This window comes from Cyprinodon tularosa, unplaced genomic scaffold, assembly GCF_016077235.1.
Source record: "Cyprinodon tularosa strain WSP-4 unplaced genomic scaffold, ASM1607723v1 ctg159, whole genome shotgun sequence".
NCBI classification, from domain to species: Eukaryota; Metazoa; Chordata; class Actinopteri; order Cyprinodontiformes; family Cyprinodontidae; genus Cyprinodon; species Cyprinodon tularosa.
The window spans coordinates 655,362-675,796 of NW_024038427.1; the positions used below are offsets into that span (position 1 = coordinate 655,362).

A 20,435-nucleotide genomic window follows, 5' to 3' on the forward strand; every position below is an offset into this window, starting at 1 on the left:
AGAACTGGCAGCGTAAAATACCTGTCAGTTCTGGCTCCAAACCTTTTCCTTTTCTTTTGACTTTATGTACATAAAAAGTTTCTGAATGGCCTAGTCAAAGTCTAGAACTAAATCTAGAAATGGGCTGTAAATGAAAGATGTTCTCACCATCGAATAGATCCAGAAGACTTTGGTCTGAAGGAAGAATAAATTTTATCCAATCATGGTATGGGATGCCCTCAGACTCCTACCAAAGAAAAAAAGACTCCCAAAATAAAATAAAACTGCTTCAACAAAGTATTAATTCATAAGCATCCACATTTATACACCAAGATTTATATTTTACTATTATTTCATATTTCTTTGTCCCTCTAACAAATTTTACAGGATATTATGTCACATTATATTTGGAATTCCCCTCTAAATATCTCATCATACTTTTCAAATGTTTTTAAATGACAAAAACCTGGTATTTTTACTAGGTTTTTGGAAGCAAATGTATTTCCAGAAAGTAAAGTCCGACTGTTAATCTAACCAACTTTTTCAGCTCTTCCCTACTTGTGTTGAAATAAAAAAGTGGCTTGTATCGCAGGCTGACCCTGCTTTAGAAGCTAGTCGTCTTTTGATCGTTCCATAGTGCATGAAGAAGTGTGCTATTTAAGCAGCATCCTTTGAGCGTAAGATGTGTGGGAATGTTGTGGAGAAATAAGGTTCAACGTTGTTTCCTTTTTTTAAAAAGCTGCTAAATCACAGTTTTGTTAAGGGACAAAGGTACAGATGAGCTTTATAAAGGCTAACTCTAAAGTTGAAAACTGATTTATCAATTTTTCCAATCCTGCCTCTAGATCTGGGTGGGCTGGTTAGGTTGAATTAGTATCTGAGGTGACATTGATTGGTGTGGGGAGGATGTGGGTCACCTTTCCAATGTAACAATCTATCAGAGTGATGTGGGGCGTCCATGTGCAGCGACTAAACGTTTCCACTCAGACATCAGCTTTTATTTGTGACGGTTTTAGCAAACTTTATATTGTTATAATAGGTTTGAATATTTCTGCTCACTTTTTCGCTGTCAGGTTGTCTGAAGTCCGAAGCATGAGGTCAAAAGGTAGGTTTGTTTTCAACAAGCAGGACAAAATAGGAAGGTTTATCATCAGCTCTGGTCAGAAGTCTCTTCTAATGATTTATTCAAACCAGGATAGATCGATTATACAGTATAGGTAGACCTTGAACACACACTTTCTGTTGTCATCTACTAGCTGCTAAAACAATTTTGGCGACAACATCTCACCCTTCCCTCTTTTATCAGTTTAAATGGTGGCTTTTGTGACATAAACCTGGATTTCAGACAGTTTTCATCTATTTTTTTAAGTTCAACAAGCACCCTTGGCAAAAAAAAATCCCACAGCATGACCATGCCACTACCTTGCTTGTGTGATTTTCTTTTACAACGTAATCAGTCTTATATTTCTTCATTTTTCGCTACTGAATTTCAATGACAATGTCAAATGCACAGAATTAATAAGCATTTGTTATAAACTTAAAAGAACTATGACTTCTTTATATCAATCAGGAAAATCCAATTACCCGAGGTGTCTGTTTGCGACAGCTTGGCAAAATCTATTAACCATGAAGTGTTGAGACTTTAAAAGTGAAGTAAAAGCTGTTATATCTTTATTATGATGCTCAAGAGAAAGTCGTGTATGGAATGTGGTGGGAAATGGTCAGAATGAGGAGACAGAGAATATAGCAGCCGTGTAGTCCTCCATGTAAACGTCAGGTTAATATAAGTTAGCATTCCTTTTGTCTGGGTGCGATTGGGGTTTTGATGGTGGTGTCATTAGTTCGGGGTGCTGTCAGGTCCGGATGTTTTATTGTTCTGGGTGCTTCAGTCTCTTATTCAGTCAATGTGGTAGAAGAAGATTATTAATAATAATACAAGCATTCTCTGTGTTTTGTGCTCTGGCCTATGTACACTACTGTGATACTGGTTGATTGTACAGAAAAAAAGAAATGTAATTACAAAAACAAAAAAAAACAGTATGTTTATGAAGTAAATGAAAATCTTGTGTGATGGTGTCCAGGGTCTGGTTTGTCCCGTACTACTGAAAATAAGAAAATATTATCTATGAGAGTTATTTATTAACTAGACTGCACTCCTTTTTGCAAATACTTTGTGAGAAAACTCATAAGGGGGCCGAAGTTGATGTTTTACGCCATCGTTCTGCTGTTTTGTGAAGCTGAAGTGATGAAAAGGCTGTTAGGTGTAGTTAAGCTGGGACCATCGGTGGTACCGGCACAATGCATTGCATGGATGTTACAACACACCCATATAGCCCCTCCCTTTTTACCAAAAAGAAAAGGATTCTCATTGACAGATGAAGCAGTCATTGGTTTATTATTTTTTTTGTAGTGATCCAGCCCTTTAACATTTTTCTAAGTTGTTTTCTTCCTGTTCTGAAGTTGTAAACTCGCTGTGTACAGAGATGTGTGTCACTGTCTGTTATCTGGACTGCAGTCTGACCATCACTCCAATAAAAGATAAAGTCGGTTTTGGACTGCCTGTTTCTGTCATTATTTCCCTTGGAATAAGCATTGGTCATGCTGCAACCAAAGCATCAATGGATTTTATCCAATAGGACATAGAATTAAAAGTAAAGCGGAGGGAAAGGAAAACACTATTAGAAAATTTCAAGGATCATTACCATCACTACCCGCTAATAGCTTAATGGGGAAGTTGCTTTTTGACTTATTTGGCTTGTTTGAGTCGTTTATTTTAAGAATGAAACCCATCGCAAGTTATCACTGTGTGATGTCATTTGATTAGGGCTGGATTAATCAATTATTGAAATAATCAACTAATTTAGTAATCAATTGTTTACTAGAGTATAGAGACTGCAAAATAATTTTTTTTTGCTGTCAGAGCGACCAATTTAGATATCGAACTATATCAAAATTGTAAAAATATATATATATATATATATGAACATTTTGCATTTATGATTAATGCAAAATGTTAAATGTTTTTGTCAATATGCTCTATCCAGAACCCCTCAAGTGGAAAGGTTTCACCTGCTTTAATTTTATAAAAATTATTCTTTAAGGAACCTTTGGCTATCAGACTGTTAATCAATTAATCGAAAAACTTTCTCAACAGATGAATAGATTAGCAAAATAATCGTTGGTTGCAGCCCTACAACTGATTAATGGTCTGAAACACCATATATAGTAGTTAAAATTTTTGTAGTTAAAAAGCAAAAAGACAAATTTGCTATCAAAAATAATTTCAGAGTTTCAAGGGGTTTTAAACCTTAAACAGTAAAAATATGTGGAAAAGCCCCTCATGACATCTGCAAAGTACTAAAGCAGAGGGCCTGTTGAAGTCTGAAAAGCCCTGGGAGTCTTGATAAAACGCAGGCAGCTACATCTGTTTACGAAACAGCGCCAAAAGTAACAAAGAATCCTAAAAGTAGCTTTTGTTGATATTTCAGGAAAAATCTTAGAATCTCAAGATTTTTTTATATTCATTTTACCTCAGTAATATAAATGATGTTAGCAAAGTTCTCTAGGCCTTAAGAGAGCTCTTTAAAGTGAAAAAGATGTTAGAAATGAGGCCCTTTAGTGAGCATAGGACTGTCTAAAGCAGACATGGAAGAAACAGAGGCAGTTATTTGTCTGATCTACCATTTAAAATTGTGAAATAAAATAGTAGATAAACTATAGTATTCATAAAACTATTAATACAGAGAGAGGATTAAATGTATCATATCTATAGAGGGAAATATATACAGTGCTTGGAAAAGTGCAACTCCATTAACATAATCTTATTAAAGATAGAAAATGGAAAAAATATATATATTACTAATGAAAAGTTTTTAAAAATCAGAGAAAAAAATCAAACAGTACAGTACATAGAAATGTCAATAAGTTAGACTGTAAAATGTTCCCAATAGCAATTTTAAAAAGAATTGGGAAAACCAAAAATATAAATATACATACCAACCCTAGACAAGATAAAGTACACAAAATACAACCTATAGACTGATGAAGATGTAGATAGTTCTTTGCTGCATTGTGCATGATGCTGTCAGTATCCATAGCCTAGGTGGACATCTAGAAATGCGCTTGTGTGACGGCATCACTCTGGTTCCTGATTGCTGCACGCAACTCTTCTCTTTCCAGGCAGGTCAAAGAAAAAAAAGATGCATTGAAGTTTAGCCCTATTTACCTTTCATCGCTCCTTTAGTCTCCTTCCAGAATACAAGCAGGCAACCAGGAAAATGCTGACAGGTGAGTCCACGTTAATATCACATAGATGTAGTAAGTGACCAGTGCAGTGAGAAAACAGAAGCAAATCAAAATGATGCTACTAGACTTTGATGCAGTGACCATTGTTTAGTTTTTCTGTTATGACTCCCTTCTTTATTCTGAATTCTAATAAGTTTATTTCACTACATTAACTAGGGGCATTTTTTAAATATAGTCTCATATCAACCAATTAGAGTCAGAAATTAGTCTCAGAAACTAAACCTCCTCAGTAAAATATGATTTTGCATCCGTTCTTACTCCGACTTGCCCTCAGCTGCCAGTCAAACCGATTTTAACTTAAAACTTTTTGGCAGGATTTTTAAGGCTGTAATGGGAGTTTTTGAGAATATTTGTGAAAATGGGCCCTGATCTCTCCAGAGGTGCTTAATTGGATTAGTGTGTGGAGTGGACTTTAGTTTGGCCAATCCAGGACATTCATAAACTGGTTCTGATTCCCTCCTTTAAGATCTTTGGGTCCTCATGTCAAAAGCACTTTGGAGCATCCAGGATTTTTCTTCTCCCCCTACCTTGAGGAATCAACATGCTTTTATGAAGCATTGGTGAAAACGTCACATTCACAATCCTAATCATGTCAAAATCAGATTTAACACAGGTGGACACAATTGATGCTGTAGAAACAGTATACACCGCAGCTAAGTCTGAAGCTTCACGGCTGTGAATATTTGCTTAAAAGTGATTGTTTAGTTTTCTAATTATAAATCTGTAACGATCTGAAAAACTTATCGCAATAACGGGGTGCTGTATGTTGAATTTATAAAAATGGTTTGTGAGTTACAGAAATGATCCTCCTTCAGTTACTGAATCAAACAGAAAACCTGAAAGGTAAACAGAAAAATCACAAGAGGACACAAATTTATAGATTTGTTCATCTTGTAATTTAGTGTTTTTGTTCAGTCTGATACAGCAAAAATATGACTGAAAGACTAAAAAAACACTACTGATACAATGCAGGCAGCTTTATTGGATGTAGATGGAAAACAGCGCACCGGTGAGGGATTTCCAGATAGAAAACATGGGAAGATTTTGGACCAAACAAAACCAGAGACCTCAAAAAGAAAAAGCGCTGGCACTTGTGTCGACGTTGTAAGGTGCTTCGATGGCGGTTATATTACTTCAGTCTCACAAATCATAAGAAAACGTGCAATAAGTTAAAGCTGGAGCTAAATCATGTTTCCCAGCCATTCCTGTAAAGAAGCATATGATTGAATGTGTTTCTGTTGAAACCTCATACCGCACACCAGTGCTGGTGATTATCAACAAACATGCTAAGTTTACCTTATAGGAATGAGTGTATACGATAAAAAATAACATTTGAAACATGAACAAAAATCTGTTCCAACATCAGAAGCAGCTTTTTTTTCTTCTGTCACATAATCAAGAAAAGAAAAATCGAACAATATCCTTGCACCGTTCTGGATTAAGCAGCAAAAACTAAATAATCGGCTAAATCTAATAAATATGCTTCTAATTATTGGAACTGAACATGTTTTAGTTGTTTAACCACGCAGCACTGCTGCAATGCATGCTCTATTAAATTATCTTACCAACACAAAGTGCGGTTCTGTTTAAGTGAAAGCCAAAGCAAAGTAAAAAGAATATTTGATTTCCCTGTTAGGCCGCAAAACCACTTCCTCCGTTTTTCTTAGATTCAGAGATCCGATTAGAGACGCTCCGAGCGAGAGTGCCAGCAGTAGACATCCTGGAGGGACGTGCGTCGAGCTGGAAAACCATTTAGACCAACCAATCAGCATCATCTTCAACCAAGGGAAAAAACACCAACATCCTTCTTAAAGAGATCTCGGGCTCCTCTGGGTTAAACAGCAGTGAGGCTGCTGCTACAGAGCTGCAGGGACAGCTGAAGTGTTGCCCCACTATGGCAAACGGAGCAGGAGACCCGAGGGGAGGGGCTAGCTGATGATCCGGCTGATCGACTGCAAGGAAGGGAACTCCTCGCTTTCATTAATGTGCAGGGTCTTATGGGAGTTGAAGTCTTTGGGGGCGAGAACCTGTCGGCAGGTGGGGCACACCTGGCAGTCCAGCTCAGCTGCAGAGTTGGTCGCCATGGCAGGCGTTTGCCAGGCGTTCTTCTTGTTCTTGTTTTTCTTCCCCCCGCCGGCGCCAGACTGTTTCTCCAGCGCCTTGCAGTCGACGTGAGCGGTCAGGAGCTCCTGCTGCTTCCCAGTGTCCGGGAGGAGCACCAGCAGCTCATTGAAGATGCTGTTGAAGCTGTCTCCGAGGAGGTCCTTGCAGCTGCGGTGGTACTGGGCTGCTGACATCACGCTCTGGAAACAGAGAGCACAAGGTAAAAAAAAAAAAAAAAAAAAAAGGTTAATAAAAACTAAAAATACGGTAAAAAAAAAGGACTTCCAACTATAACCTCTACCGTTCTAGGACAGTTTTCTTACATTATAAAAAAAAGGTTATTTAATATTTAATGGATGTTTATCTGAGAGACTGACATAAGGAGGTAAAGAGGAGGAATAAAAAATAAAATTATATAAAATGAAAAATGTGGTGTTCCTTCTTTACTCTGATTCCCTTAAATAAAACCCAGCTGAACAAACTAGTTTCAGAAGGCACCCAGTAAGCAAGTACTTGTCAATCCAGGCCTGTTTTAATTCATCCTAGATTTAAATGTGCTCAATAATCTTCGTTTGTGTGCTTTTTCTCCCCCTTGTTTCCACCTTCTTCTACAGGGTCTGAATGGCAAAAAGTTTAACTCTGGTATATCGATCTGTGCTTTTCCCTGAACACACCTGATCCGACAGAAAATCATGTCAGATGAGGTTGTGGCGTTTTAGTGTTATTGACAGTCAATGGGGATAAACACTAAAGATGTAATTTCTAGAAGGTGGCTTGCGAAGCCCCGACTGAGTTAGAGATGAAGAAGCAATTTTCACTTGTCTGACAGGAAAAGAGACGCTCTTACATAGTAAAGCACATCTATTTTGAGGTAAACACTGAATAAAATCTTTAAATCGCATTGGAAAACAGGTTTATAGTCACACAGCAATTTATCACCAGCAAAGTTTTTTTGTTTGTTTTTAAAATCAGGCCCTATATCCCTCTGTGTGTAATATCTCAGAATAAATCCAGCTGCCCTATAAAGGCCTCAGGACTGTTAATGAACATTAAAATACAGACAGAACCATGGAGACACAGCAGACCGGTCAGGGAGAAATGGATGGAGAAATGTAAGGAATACTGGATGTAAAGCTTACCTGTCTGAACTGAGCTGAATAATTTTTGAACTGGTTGAACTTTGACTCATCGTTGTGGAGATACTTTTTGATAGACTTGATAAGCTCCAAGTTTCTCTGCTGGAAGTCGTCTGGCACTAAGTAACCATTCGTCGGCATCTTGGGGGGCCTTCAAGAGAGGAAATAGAACATCAGCAAAAAAATAAAAATAAATAAAGCCAAACGGATTCAGCACAGATAATTTTAATTCAAAGCCAATATTGTGTCATCAGGACTCACAGGCTCACAGCAGGTTCCACCACATTGCTGTTCAGGGGGATTCCTGTGAAGCCTGGGGGGGGCTTTGGGCCTGAGCTTCCCAGGCCGGGTGGGGGTGGGGGCATGACAGTGGGTGAGCTTGTTACCGTGGCTTTCACTGGGAAGGAGGTCTTAAATCCTGTTAGATAAACACAGATCAAATGACTATTAACGGAGTTTATTCCTTTTATCTCAGTATCAAATGAATCCCTGTTGTATTGGAGAATTGAAACGTTTCACTGTTCATTACATGAAAAGTAAAGCCATCGTTGGACCACTTTCCTTCTGCAAATAAAATTTTTTATTCCCAAAACGAGCTCAGATGATTTTGTTTGTTTTGATGGTTTCTTCGGATTAACAAATCTAAAAAAAAAGCTCAAATAAAACCATAGTCAAGTAATCTCCCCTCGATCACAAACCAACATTTAAAAGAATTTATCTCAATGGGTAAATGGTAAAGAATATTCAAACATCTGGATGGAAATATTATGCTGTTTTAAGTTTCACTTTTACATCTTATTTTTTTTGTTGTTGTTGTTTTTTACTTTAGTTGGACTTTAATTTTCATGAATTGTTTAACTTTGTGGGTGTCAATTTTATTCCATCCTAATTCTAGATCTTTATTTCTACTAAAATCGGAGGATAAATGAAACACTTAAAGCTTCTTGTTGTAACAGAGAAATGTTGATATTTCTAAAATCCTTTGCAGGGCTCAGTTCTCTGTGTAATAACAAAGGAAGGCAGTTTATTATACCTGGAGGAGGAATCTTGGTCATGAGGGCAGGGAAGTCTTCCTCCGGCGCCGGAGCGGGAGCGACGCCTGGTGGTGGAGTTATCCTCGGCGAATCGCTGCAAACAGCAGCTGTCGGCTCAGCAGAACTGCTGGTTGCCAAGACGGTGCTGGAAAGGGATTTGCTCCAGGTTTTCTCTGGGACATTCTCCTTTTGCGCAGCCGTTTCCACTGAGATCGTGTTTACAGTTGAGGCCATTCCTGAAACTGCTGGTGCAGACGCAGTGGGAGCATCCGTGTTCTTCTGCTTCTTCTTCTTGCTGGCTTTAGAGGAGGGGGGTTCCATGTTGGGAGTTGGATTAGTGGAGGTCACAGAGGGTTTGCTGTTGCCTCCTTTAACAGTGAGCAGGGAGGAGATGTCCAGCATGGTGGGCACCGAGCGAAACTCCTGCTGCGTCATACCCCCGCTGTCATCATCGGACAGAGAGGGAGAATGAGAAGGTGCTGCTTTTCCTTTCTCGCCAACTTTCTTCTTCTTCCGGGAGGATGAGGAGTTTGATGACGAGAGGAGCTGAGGCCCTGAGGGAGCAGCTGAGAGAGCAGAGGGAGCTCTGGAGGACATAGGAAGTTGAGGGCTGGGTTTAACTACAGCAGTGCTGTTGGACCATGCAGAGCTGGAGCTAGCTGCAGGTTTGACAAGCCGGACTTTGGGCACCAGAGCTGGGAAGTCCTCCTCCTGAAAGGAGGAAGTATTTTTTGGCTGTCCAGAATAAGCAGGGGTCATGGGGGACGTAACCACGGCGCTGGAGAGACTTGGGAACTCCTCTTCCTTTAGAGCTGCAGGAGGAGCTGCTGGACCCGGCTTCATGCTGAAAGGACAAGAACACAGAGAAGGCAATTGAGCAAAAACCAGACAGTCATGAGGTGATCAGTTCATTATGAGAGTTGAGGATTACATTGGTGCTATAGCTGCGGCTCCCAGAGCAGGGAAGTCATCCTCATCTCCTGGATTAGAGCCTTTCATCGTTTTTACTGTTAAAAAAAAAAAAAAAAAAAAAAAAAAAAAAAAAAAAAAAAAAAAAAAAAAAACACAAGACAATCCTGGTAAATCTAAGGAAGATAATCTCACTACTGGTATAACTTCATGCTTTTTAAAATTTTGTTACCGGGGGGTTTGTTCATTGTTTGCTGCTGCCCTGTCAGTTGTCTGGGCTCCTCAGGTTCTGCTTTCTCAGTCCTTTCTTCTCGGCACTGTTTTGAATTAATTCTTTCTTGCGCTGCAGCTCGCTCTGCGTGTCTTTGTCCCGGAGCTCGCTCTCCATATCGTTGTCCCATGGCTCGCTCTCCATGTCTTTGTCCCGGAGCTCGTTCTGTTTGCGCTTGTCTTTGTCCTACAGCTCGCTCTGCTTGCGCTTGTCTTTGTGCCGCAGCTTGCTCTGCTTGTCTCTGCACCGCCATTGATGCTCTTAAAGCTGCTTCCACCTGTCTGTCTTCTTCTTCTCGTTCTCTGCACAGATAAGAAAAACAATTTAAAGCTAGAATACCAATATTTTCACAACCGAAATATGACTGAAGGCCCAGTGGGAACACAATTCAATTAAGTAGTAGGTAAGAATAAGCACAATAACAACCAGGAGCTACAATTTAAAACCCGGACAATTAAATGGGTGTGATGACAAGCCATCTCCACCATTTGAACCTTTCCAGTTTATCATATTCAGAAATAAAAAGTTTAATCTATTTCATTCCTTTTCCATTCAATAAAAAACATACATAGGCTTTTTGCTATATTCAGGCTGCAAGCGCTATAGGCAGCAGAAGCAGCTAGTTCATGTGCAAAGTCAATGGTTGCGCATCAAGGCGCAGCAAAAGGTCCTGCATCGCATTTGGAGCAGCTGAAGCAGAGGCTCATGAGCTCCTGAGCATCCGACGCGCTGGAAAAATTTAACTTTTGCTGCTCGACACGCTGCATCAATCAGAGAAGCTGATCTGGGAGCTGGCAGGGAGACAGTCACAGTACTGCTGATGCAGATCGCTATGATCACTCCTCTGAAACAGTAACCCTTAAATTAACTGAAAATGTCGACACCTGCTGGCAAAATATGTTAGATTTTTTTATTTTGGTGCCTGCAGTTTGGATTACATACATGAAAAGCATTAATATCTGCTTCCAGCCGCTGCAAAAATTAGATGAAAACCCCTAATGCTGCGTTCACACCGGGGGCAGCAAAAGCAGCAAAATCGCGTCTGCTGCTTCATTTTTGCTGCTTGTACCAGTGAGTTCTGACGCGCGGCTGAAGCAACTTTGCTGCTCTGCCTGCGCGGTCCAAAAGTGGCTCTGACGCGCGTTGGGCGGAGCTTCACTATCCTTTCTCTGCCTTGCAGCTATATTTGCTGTGATCAGTGGGAATAAAGTAGTTTTAATATGTTTTTAAGTGAGAAAATACACCTGAAAACTTCATCAGTGCAGTCAGTTCATCCAGATTACAATCCTGCCTCCCAATATTATTTCTGTCGGAGCCGCTCAGACCCCCACATACCGGCGGTGCGCCGACAGAAGGAATCCATTCATCAGCAGCCTCTGGCGGGTCGCCTCCTCGCGGTTTACCGCGGCGGCTGGTAGGTGTTTTTCATCTAAATAATCCGATCTGCAGGCACCACAATAATAAAAGCGAACATATTCTGCCGGCAGATGTATATATTTTAAGTTAATTATGCGTTAATAAACTGTTTAAGAGGAGTAATCAGAGCGATCTGTGTCATCAGCGCTGTGTCTCTCTCCCAGCCAGCTCCCAGATCAGCTTCTCTGATTGGTTGACGCGGCGCCACGAGCAGCAAAAATTCAATTTTTCCATCTCGAGCAGCAACGCGTTTGCGGCGCGTCAGATGCCAAAACGCGCCCGACGCGCTGCTTCAGCTGCTCAGACGCGCTGCGCTTGCTGCTCGAAACGCGCTGCAGGACCTTTTGCTGCGCCTTGACGTGCGTCAACCATTGACTTTGCATGTAAACTCGCTGCTTCTGTCGCGCCAGCTGCCCCCGGTGTGAACGCAGCATAAGAGGCGACCAGGCCAGAGGCTGCTGTTGAACGGGAATTCCAGGGACAGTGCACCGCCGGTGTATGGGGCTCCGACAGCAAGATAATATTTGAAGGCAGTCAAAGATGCTCTTGACGCGCGTCTGACCTTAATGTGAACAAGCATTTAAAATGAAGCAGAAGGTTTTTTGCCGCTTCAAGCTCTTGGTGCACTGTTTAGTGCCGGTGAAATTAATACAGACCCCGTCGGGCCATGATAGAGGTGTCATTCCACATATAACCACCAAAGTTATGAAAAGCTTTTATGAAGGCTGAAAAGTTATCTTTAAGTTGTTTTGCAAATCTTCAGTTAAGCTTGTTAAATTTGGAAATAGCAGCCCTAAAACTATCACAGTGCTGCCTTCTATGGGTTGAAATATCAGTTAAATTGCTCGATTTGCTGAACGTGCAGCTTGGTACATGTTTACATCACAGCTCTGTGTTCTGGTTGATTGTAGATTTAACTTGGAGGCAGGAAATGAAAGGTTAAAATTACTATTTCTGAGCTAATATTGTTGATTTAAATGCAGCATTATAATTTATATTCAGCATTGCATTTTGTTTAAGGTATTTATATTATTTTATCATATCAAGTTCACTTCTTGACCTCACCTCTCATTCTTGGTCCTATGGGTCTCTAGGAGCTGCCTACCTTTTATTTATACTTTAAGAAAAGACACGCGGGTTTTAAAACCAAAGAGGAAACAATTTTTTAAACCTGTAGTGGAAGCTCACTGCACACTGTATGAGAAAAGCTGTAAAAGCTTCGTCTCTTTTTATTTATGAAGTGTGTGTGTGCCTGTTTGCGTGCAAGTGTGAACCAGAGAAATAAGGAGCAAAACTATTAAAAGACCTAAAAAAAAGTCTTTAAAAAACAATGTTTAAATTCCTTTAAAAAAGTTGTGAATTATATTACATAAATTAAAGTAAATTTCCCGTTACACCACTTTGTGTTGGTTAATCGAATAAAATCCTAATGAAATAAAATGTAAAGAAGATTTAAAGCCACTGGAGCCTTTAATGGATTTAGTCATGCAAACTTACCTGGAGTACCTCCAGCTTTTCTGTCCCATCTGAAGCCTTCCCCGACCTGCTCGATTATGCCGCGTTTCCTCATAGTCCTCGCCTGAGACCATACCTAACCATTAACAGAACTGTTCAGATTCACCTGCATACAAGCTTCTTTTTAGCTCCAGAACTTAATAAAGGGACCCACCGTCGTTCCTCCTCTGCTGCCTGGGAGCGAAGCTAAACTGCAGGTCGATTTGGCGGTTCTGACGAGCCTCTGCTCGGTTCTTGCTGTGCGCTGCGGCCTTGTGGGCCTTGTAGTCGATCTCGGTGCGGAACGCGTGGGTGAACTGCTCTGTGGCACAGCGTCCTTCCTCGCACAGGTAGTGACTCTCTCTGAAGTGCTCGCTTAGATACTGATAATCACTGAGGACAGAGAAATCCATAAAAGCTAAAGAAAGAACCCTGTAAAGCACTGACATCATTAAGGAGGATAATTTTCTCCTTCTATAAACACCTGTAGTATTCCTGTGAGCCATCTGCGTCGCAGAAATGACAGAAATAGTGGTCCCTGCGTAAGTGCTTAAGCAGCTCGTCGTTATCGAGGTAACGCTCATCACAGAACTTGCAGAGCGGGTGTCCTCGATGACTCGTGTCATCCGGGTCTCCGTGTGCTCTGTGCCTCGCCAGCTCTTTACGATTGTACCACTTCCGCTCATAAGAGAAGATCTGGAGAGGGTTCAAGTAAAAAAAAAAAAAAAAAAAAAAAACACAAAATAAATTTGTTATGCTACCTTTAATATTTTGCAGATGCCGCACTGTCTATATATCAACAAGCTAACCATGTTATAAAGCTAACCGTGTTATAAAAATCTATCTCACAAACATTTTTAGCAAGAGCATCAAATTCAGTAAAAAAAAATAAAATAAAATCAATTGAAACATATAGTGCATGATGTTCTTTTCATGGGTGGATCATCAAAATAAGTGGTCCTCCTAATTTTCAATCATTCTGGTGATATATTTACGTAAGGCTGTCCTACGTGCTTGTTCACATTTTCACTTAACGGTGGTGAGTCTGACAGTGGAAAAATTGCCAATGTTCTTTTGGAAAGTAAGCTTGTATGAATGATGCAAACAGCAACTTTTAAAGAGAGCGTGCACAAGGAGAGATGGGCTCATGCATGCTCTCGCACGCATTTAATAGGTGTCCCTCTCTGGAGCGGGTACAGGGTTGTGCACATGCATTTTTTTTTTAAGTGGGTCTTGTCAAAAATTCTCAAAAATCCTCCACTATATGTTATTAGACAGTAAACAACCACATGCAAAAAACTAAAATGTTTGTTTTTTTTGGCAGAGCACAAATCTTAAAGTTATTCCAAAACAACTTTATGGTTCCTGGTCTGATTTCATGAGCAGTTCTCACAACAGAAATGAAAAGGATCATTGAGCATACCTTCAGATGTTTCGAGCATAGCTTGCAGCAGAACAGCTCGTGCTGCTTCCTCATGTGCTGCTCCAGCTCCTCAAATCTGGAGAAAACTTTAGGCTCCTGACACCGAACGCACTCTGACAGCAGCAGACGCCTGATAAGCAAAATTAGACATCAAGAAAAACATCCAAGCCCAATAAAGCTACTCAGAAAAATTATAACCAGGTTACTATCATACAGCTGAGCTGTCTTCTGTAGTAAAAAGGCTAAAAAAATGAAATAAAATCCCAACATCATGCAATGGTCTTAAATAATCATATAAGTCAGACAGACAACTTTCTAACAAGAGCTGTGTAATAAAAAAGTTTGTGTCAAAATTAGAAAATGTTCAGCCTGATTTCTATCAGGCCAGGGGTGAGGCTCATCAGGGCATTTTTAAATACAATATTTGGTCTAAATTAACCTAAGTCGCCTCGGCTCCCTATACCCTTCGCTGGTTTGTGGTCTGCTATTAATGAGCTGCAACCCAGATAACGGAACAGCTGCCTTTTGCACACCATGCTCACAATCTGCGCTATTAACAACATCATTTTGTTGATCAAAAGACTTAACCTCTTTCAGTTTCATTTAGAGTGAAAGAGGCTGCTGAAGCTTCCTGACTGCCCAGGTTATGTGATCCCTCTTATAAAAAGAGAAAGTCCCTGATGAAGAAGACAGCTGAAACACAAGTCCTGAAATATTAAGTCATATTAAGAACTGTTAGGATTGTAAAAACAATAACTAGAACTGCTGGGAGATGTGTTATGAGCAGAATTATGAACCAGCAATACCAAAACAGAAAGTAAGCAGGCTAGTTTAAGCCTTCAGCAAACTAATCCAATAAACTTAAGAGACGATTCTAGACAGACACATACTGATGAATAAATGATAGAGCACCCACTGAGATATTTGGCAAAACAGGGATTCATCTTAACTATCTGATAAGACAGATAAACTTTATTAATCTCAGAGTGGAGAAATTCACTTGTAACATCGGCTCAATATTAAAAAGAAGGTACAAAAAAGGAGGAAAATGTGCATGCAGTATATATAAGGCATCCACATATATACAGTGGATGAAAAAAAAAAAAAAGACAGATTTAAAGTAAAGAACAACAGTGAGGTAGTGCGAAACTATAACAGCTGAAGTCTTATTTAACAGGATTATTGCAGAGGTTATTGCACAGGGTATTACATAGCAATTACAAGAATTAATCTAAAATAAATCTGTTGCATTTGCCTATTTTGTTCACAGCTAGAATTTTTTTGTGACACTAAAAGATATTCAAAAGAAAAAGCAGAAGTGGTTTATAAACAGGGACTAGACATTCAGATATTTTTAAACACGGGCCTCCCCTAGCCTTCTCACCAGAAACATTAGTAAACCATTTGATGTGCAGGAAGTTTTTTGTAATAAGAGCAAAGTATTCCAATAACTCATAAGATTTGGAAAAGGTCTGTAAGCTTACTGCATTTGTAAACTACAGAGTGTACAAATTAATAACAGGCCTCTCAAACTTTGACATTTGGTGTGTAAAATATCAGTTGTTCAAGGCAACAGAAACAATATGAATAAAGTTTTTGCATACCTGTACTGAGAGTGAGTCATTTCGTCAATGAAATATATGTCATACTTTTTCTCACAGGGGAACTGCTGATAAGGCAGAGACTGAAAGGTCTTCAGCTTTTTAACAAACACCACCTGGAACAGCATGAGAGAAAAAGGTTCAACTATTGATACAAAAAAAAGAAATTTAATTTAGTGAAAAAACAAAACAAATACATATAATCACATATCTGCTGTCAACACATGGTTAACACTAACACCAATGCAGAGGATGCATCCTTAGATAATTGTTTTTCACAGCTTTCTTTCAACATGAACTAAAGCTGCAAAGCAAACACCAACTTCCTGGAGCAGTTATTTATAATCTCCCAAAGAATATTAATATTATTAATTAATATTAATAACTAGATGTAAGGATATTCCAAGCTCAATAATATCACAATATTTTTATCACTGCTGCTTACCTTTTCAATTCAATTCAATTCAATTCAATTCAGTTTATTTATATAGCGCCAAATTCACAACACATGTCATCTCAAGGCACTTTACAGTTCAACCAGATCATACAGTCAAATTGATACAAAGTTTTCTATCTAAGGAAAACCAGTTGATTGCATTGACTCATTGACTCAAATACAATCCCTCACACTAAGCATGCTTGAAGCGACAGTGGAGAGGAAAACTCCCTTTTAACAGGAAGAAACCTCCAGCAGAACCAGGCTCAGTGTGAGCGGCCATCTGCCGAGGCCGACTGGGGTTCAAGGAGACAGAAGCAGAGATACAAAAAGCAGCTGTAAAAGGCGGTCCCGTCCAGGAAACACACAGCCAGGCAGACAAGCTCCAAGGCAGCTCCCATGCCAGAGGACGAAGAGAGCACATCCACTCAGAGAAACAGCTGCACTTTAAAAACTGAAATAGTCTAGAGAGCTGTTCTTAACGAAAAAAAGAAAAAAAAGAAAACCTGTCTAAGTCTAAATAAATTATGTAATTATCCTGCTTAAATTCAGAAAACATAGATCAGGTACTCAGTGAAAATATTAAATGGTTTTTGGGAAACATTTTGGGGTTGAGTATGTTCTACGTAGGTAATCTATGTTTTATAGATCATGAATTACCTAAATACAGAGGTCAGCTTCCAACATGGTAACAAAGATATATATATATATATATATTTTTTTTTTTTTTTTTTTTTTTAGGGCTGCAACTAATTACTGTTTTGCAAATTGATTCATCTGTCAATAATTTTTTTGATTTAATGATTAATAAACAGCCAAAGATTCCTTGAAGAGGACTTTTTACTAAATTAAACCAGGGGAAACTCAAACTTTTCCTTTTGAAGAGTTCTGGATAGAGCATATTGATGAAGGAAGTCTTTTTATTTTTAATCTGGAATGCAAAATGTTGATATTTTATTAAAATTTTGCTATAATTATTGGTCTAGGTAGGTTGCTCTGTCAGTTAAAGGCATGTTTTAGAGTCTCTTTACTACGATTACTCGATTATTTCAATAATAGATCAACCATCATTAATCCGATTGTTTCAGCCCCTATATATATATATATATATATATATATATATATATATATATATATATATATATATATATTAGTAAAGTCTATTTCTAAATCATCCAACAATTGAAATCAGGTGTGCTGAAACTGGGTAAACTTTAACACATACAGGATACTGTGACTTAAAGACCAGGGTTAAAAATAAAAAAAAAAAACAATAAAAACACATCAACAACACTGGTACAGTTTACCAAGTTTTGATTCCTTTATGCTTGTGTCACCTCATCTCTTTGATTGATTCCAAAACCAACTTAAAGTTCTGACTATATGTTGCCAAAGAGAAGCAGTGAGACTGAGAAGCAGTGAGAGTTTCCCCTACTTGTTGCATTTTTTATGGGTGCTCTTCTCACTCATATTACTACTTTATATATTGACAGACACCCAAAAAAAATGCCTTTGACACTACCTACAACTCAACACATCTAAAATGATCTTTAAAGCTTGAAACTAACAGACAAACCGTTTATGAAAATGGTTCTAATACCTTCAATATTTCAAAATATCATAGTTTACTAGCTGGGTATTTGGAGGTTATACTCAAATTAAGCAATGTGTTACACAAAAGTTGACAGGGCTACCAGCACTATTTAGGATTATAATAACTTCTTTATTTTAATGGTAAACATTGAAGCCAATTTGTAACCTAAGAGTATACATATTTTGTATAAGTAGTATAAGTATATAACTTGCTAAACCTACACCTACTGACGTGCAGCTATTAGCATTAACTGCTCTATCCGGCGACTGACGGCAACAGCGACAAGTTCAAGTGTAATATAGCTAAAATACGTAGTTCCCACGCAGATTTATCCTCGTTTTCAATTTACAGAATATACTGTTATAGAGTGAGGGGTTTTGTTTATAAGTAGGGAAGGTAAAATGACGTTGAGGCCTAGCTAGCTCCGACCCCGTGCTAAAGTAACAGAGCAAAGCCCACCTTGTCGAGCTCCTCGCGGCAGACGGCGCAGTACTTCTGGTCGCAGAGAACCCTCATCTTGGTGGAGCAGCGGTAGCACACCGGGTGGTCACATTTACCCAAAGCAAAGATGTCGATGTCCTGACAGCACAACACGCACGTCTTCTCGGACTCTTTAGCGCTTGTTGGATCCATGTTGATGAAAAAAACGAGCTAAAGCTTCAATTTGTTTAGGAGAGTCTCTCGTCAGCGGAGTGCTTACGTAACTATGAAAGTGTGAAGTACTACCGGTTGTAGTGTCGCGTGATTGTCGGAGTACCATAGATTGTTATATCATGAGGATGGACCTAGCCGCAGCACCACAGAGTTGCTGCTGTCGCGTGTTTCCGGTTGAAGATCTGGGCAGGCTGTCATGGCTGATCCACGTGTGCTGTGCTGTTCATCGGTACTAAAGGACTTCAGCTAGAAACCAGAGATCTGGAAAACTCAGGGACGACTCCACTAGAGCCAGGGGCTTAGACAGAACATTTTATAAGGGTGGCCAGGCAATAACCAATGTATGTTGAGGGGTGGCCGAAAGTGGATAGGCGACAGAACCTCAGGGTTAAGCTACACTGTTCCAACAGAAAAATCAATGAGCAAAACATCCATATTTCCTTTGCTGACAAATAGACAGATATATAGTGGATACAATTCTTTCAGTTTTAAGTTCTGGGGCAAACATCTTTTCCGTTCTCATTCATTATTTTTATCAATAATCATTTTGCAAAAAAATTATATTTACAAGTAAAAATCTCTACATTAATTGATTATTTAATGCTTTTTTATTAAAATAGTTATTTATTTATGATTTCACTGAAGACTCCTTGATGACTTGCAGAGACACATTATTTTCTCTTTACCCCATATAACACAAAATCTAGTTTTGAAAAGAGCACGAATTATGTACTTATCTTTAATTTCAGTATATTTATGTGCATAATTAACCACAGTGTCTTTGTTGTTAAGTAAAGGTAAATATATGAAAAAGTTAAATGGTTTGAATATTCCACTTGAGAGTACTAATGTTGCCACTGTCCAATGATTGGCTTAGGGTGGCCATGGCCACCCCTGGCCCCCCATCTAGCTCCGCCCCTGCCTGGAGCCAAGTATAAGTTAAAGATAAATAAGAGGAATAAAAGCTTTTTTATTTTGCCGATTCATGTAGGCTACTCAACACTTGAATTTTCCTCCTAGGGCTGCAAATAACTATTATTTTGATAATCGATTAATCAGTCAATTATTTTTCCATTCATTTATTAATAATCAGATAGCAAATGGTTCCTTAAAGAAGAAAAGGTTTTTATCTTGCAAAATATTTATATATTTTTTCACAATTTTTTTATAGTTACTGCTCTGAGTTTCTCTGTTAGTTTAAGGCATGTTTTTGAGTTTGTTCTCCAGTTAATGATTAATCGATTACTCTATTAGTTGACTATTAATTCAATAATCGATTAATCACAATTAATTGTTTCAGCCCAATTTTCCACACTGCACTGGTATTATTTTTCATTTACTGTAAGGTTCTGACAATAGCCAACTAACACCTTTCCATATTTTTCTTCTGTATATTTGCATCTAATAGAATTTATTTGCAACCTTCCTATAATTTCCACTATAAATCCTCAGAGTAGCTTCAGTATGAAGTAAATCCCTTCAAGACTAATCAAACTAGAAATGGTTGATACAGGAAATATTGGTATGATCCGATACCAAGTAATTACAGGATCAGAATCGCTGATATTGATACAGATACTTTTTATATTCAAGCTTGACCTTTGGGTTTTTTTTTGTGATTTTTACTTTATTATTAGAAATGAAAATTAACAAAACAAAGTTTCAAAGCAAGGTACAGCTGAGCCAAGTGACTTTGATGAATCTGCTTTTTAATATTAATAGCGACATCCATATCAATATCATCAATACTTTTATCGATCTGCCCATCCCTAATTCAAACTACTTAACAGGTGTGAGTAGAATACCTAACATGTGCAGTCAAGAGTAGTAATACTTCATCATTATTTTTTTTATTCAAGCAAAAGTAAAAAAGCAGCTATCCAGGAAATGACAAGTCTTTGGTACAAAGGTTACTCAAGTACGGAGTAACTTCTCATTTACTATTTAAAATTATGTAACAAGGAAGATCAGAATTTAAAGGTATGTGCAAATTCTGGTATTTAATACTATAACAAAAAATATAATAATAAATAATAACATATTTAGATACAAGTAAGACTTTATCAATTCAATTTTCTTT

At 38.6% G+C, this 20,435-nt stretch overlaps 1 protein-coding gene across 2 annotated transcripts; it reads right to left on the reverse strand.

Annotated features, from left to right (window-relative positions):
* Positions 1-5,161: 5,161 nt before the first annotated feature.
* Positions 5,162-18,437, reverse strand: znf598 (zinc finger protein 598). 2 transcript variants are annotated; one of them, XM_038280324.1, is made up of 12 exons: positions 18,161-18,437; positions 15,675-15,787; positions 14,071-14,200; positions 13,132-13,343; positions 12,823-13,040; positions 12,651-12,732; positions 9,699-10,039; positions 9,489-9,564; positions 8,557-9,401; positions 7,785-7,941; positions 7,527-7,674; positions 5,162-6,587 (listed from the first exon to the last, which is right to left on the reverse strand). In XM_038280324.1, exons 1-12 carry the CDS (start codon positions 18,332-18,334, stop codon positions 6,213-6,215), a joined length of 2,871 nt encoding a protein of 956 aa, XP_038136252.1. In that variant the 5' UTR covers positions 18,335-18,437; the 3' UTR covers positions 5,162-6,212. The 2 variants fall into 2 exon arrangements, with proteins under 2 accessions (XP_038136252.1, XP_038136251.1); XM_038280323.1 differs by having other exon boundaries at positions 12,651-12,744; positions 18,161-18,435.
* Positions 18,438-20,435: the final 1,998 nt, after the last annotated feature.

Excerpts from the sequence above, each read along its gene's own strand:
- znf598 (XM_038280323.1), bottom strand. The coding sequence starts at position 18,334 with ATGGATCCAACAAGCGCTAAAGAGTCCGAGAAGACGTGCGTGTTGTGC. Across the intron at positions 14,201-15,674 it reads ATGACTCACTCTCAGTACAG|GCGTCTGCTGCTGTCAGAGT; the intron begins GTATGCAAAAAC and ends TTTGCTTATCAG. Across the intron at positions 12,745-12,822 it reads GCAGCAGAGGAGGAACGACG|GTATGGTCTCAGGCGAGGAC; the intron begins GTGGGTCCCTTT and ends GTTAATGGTTAG.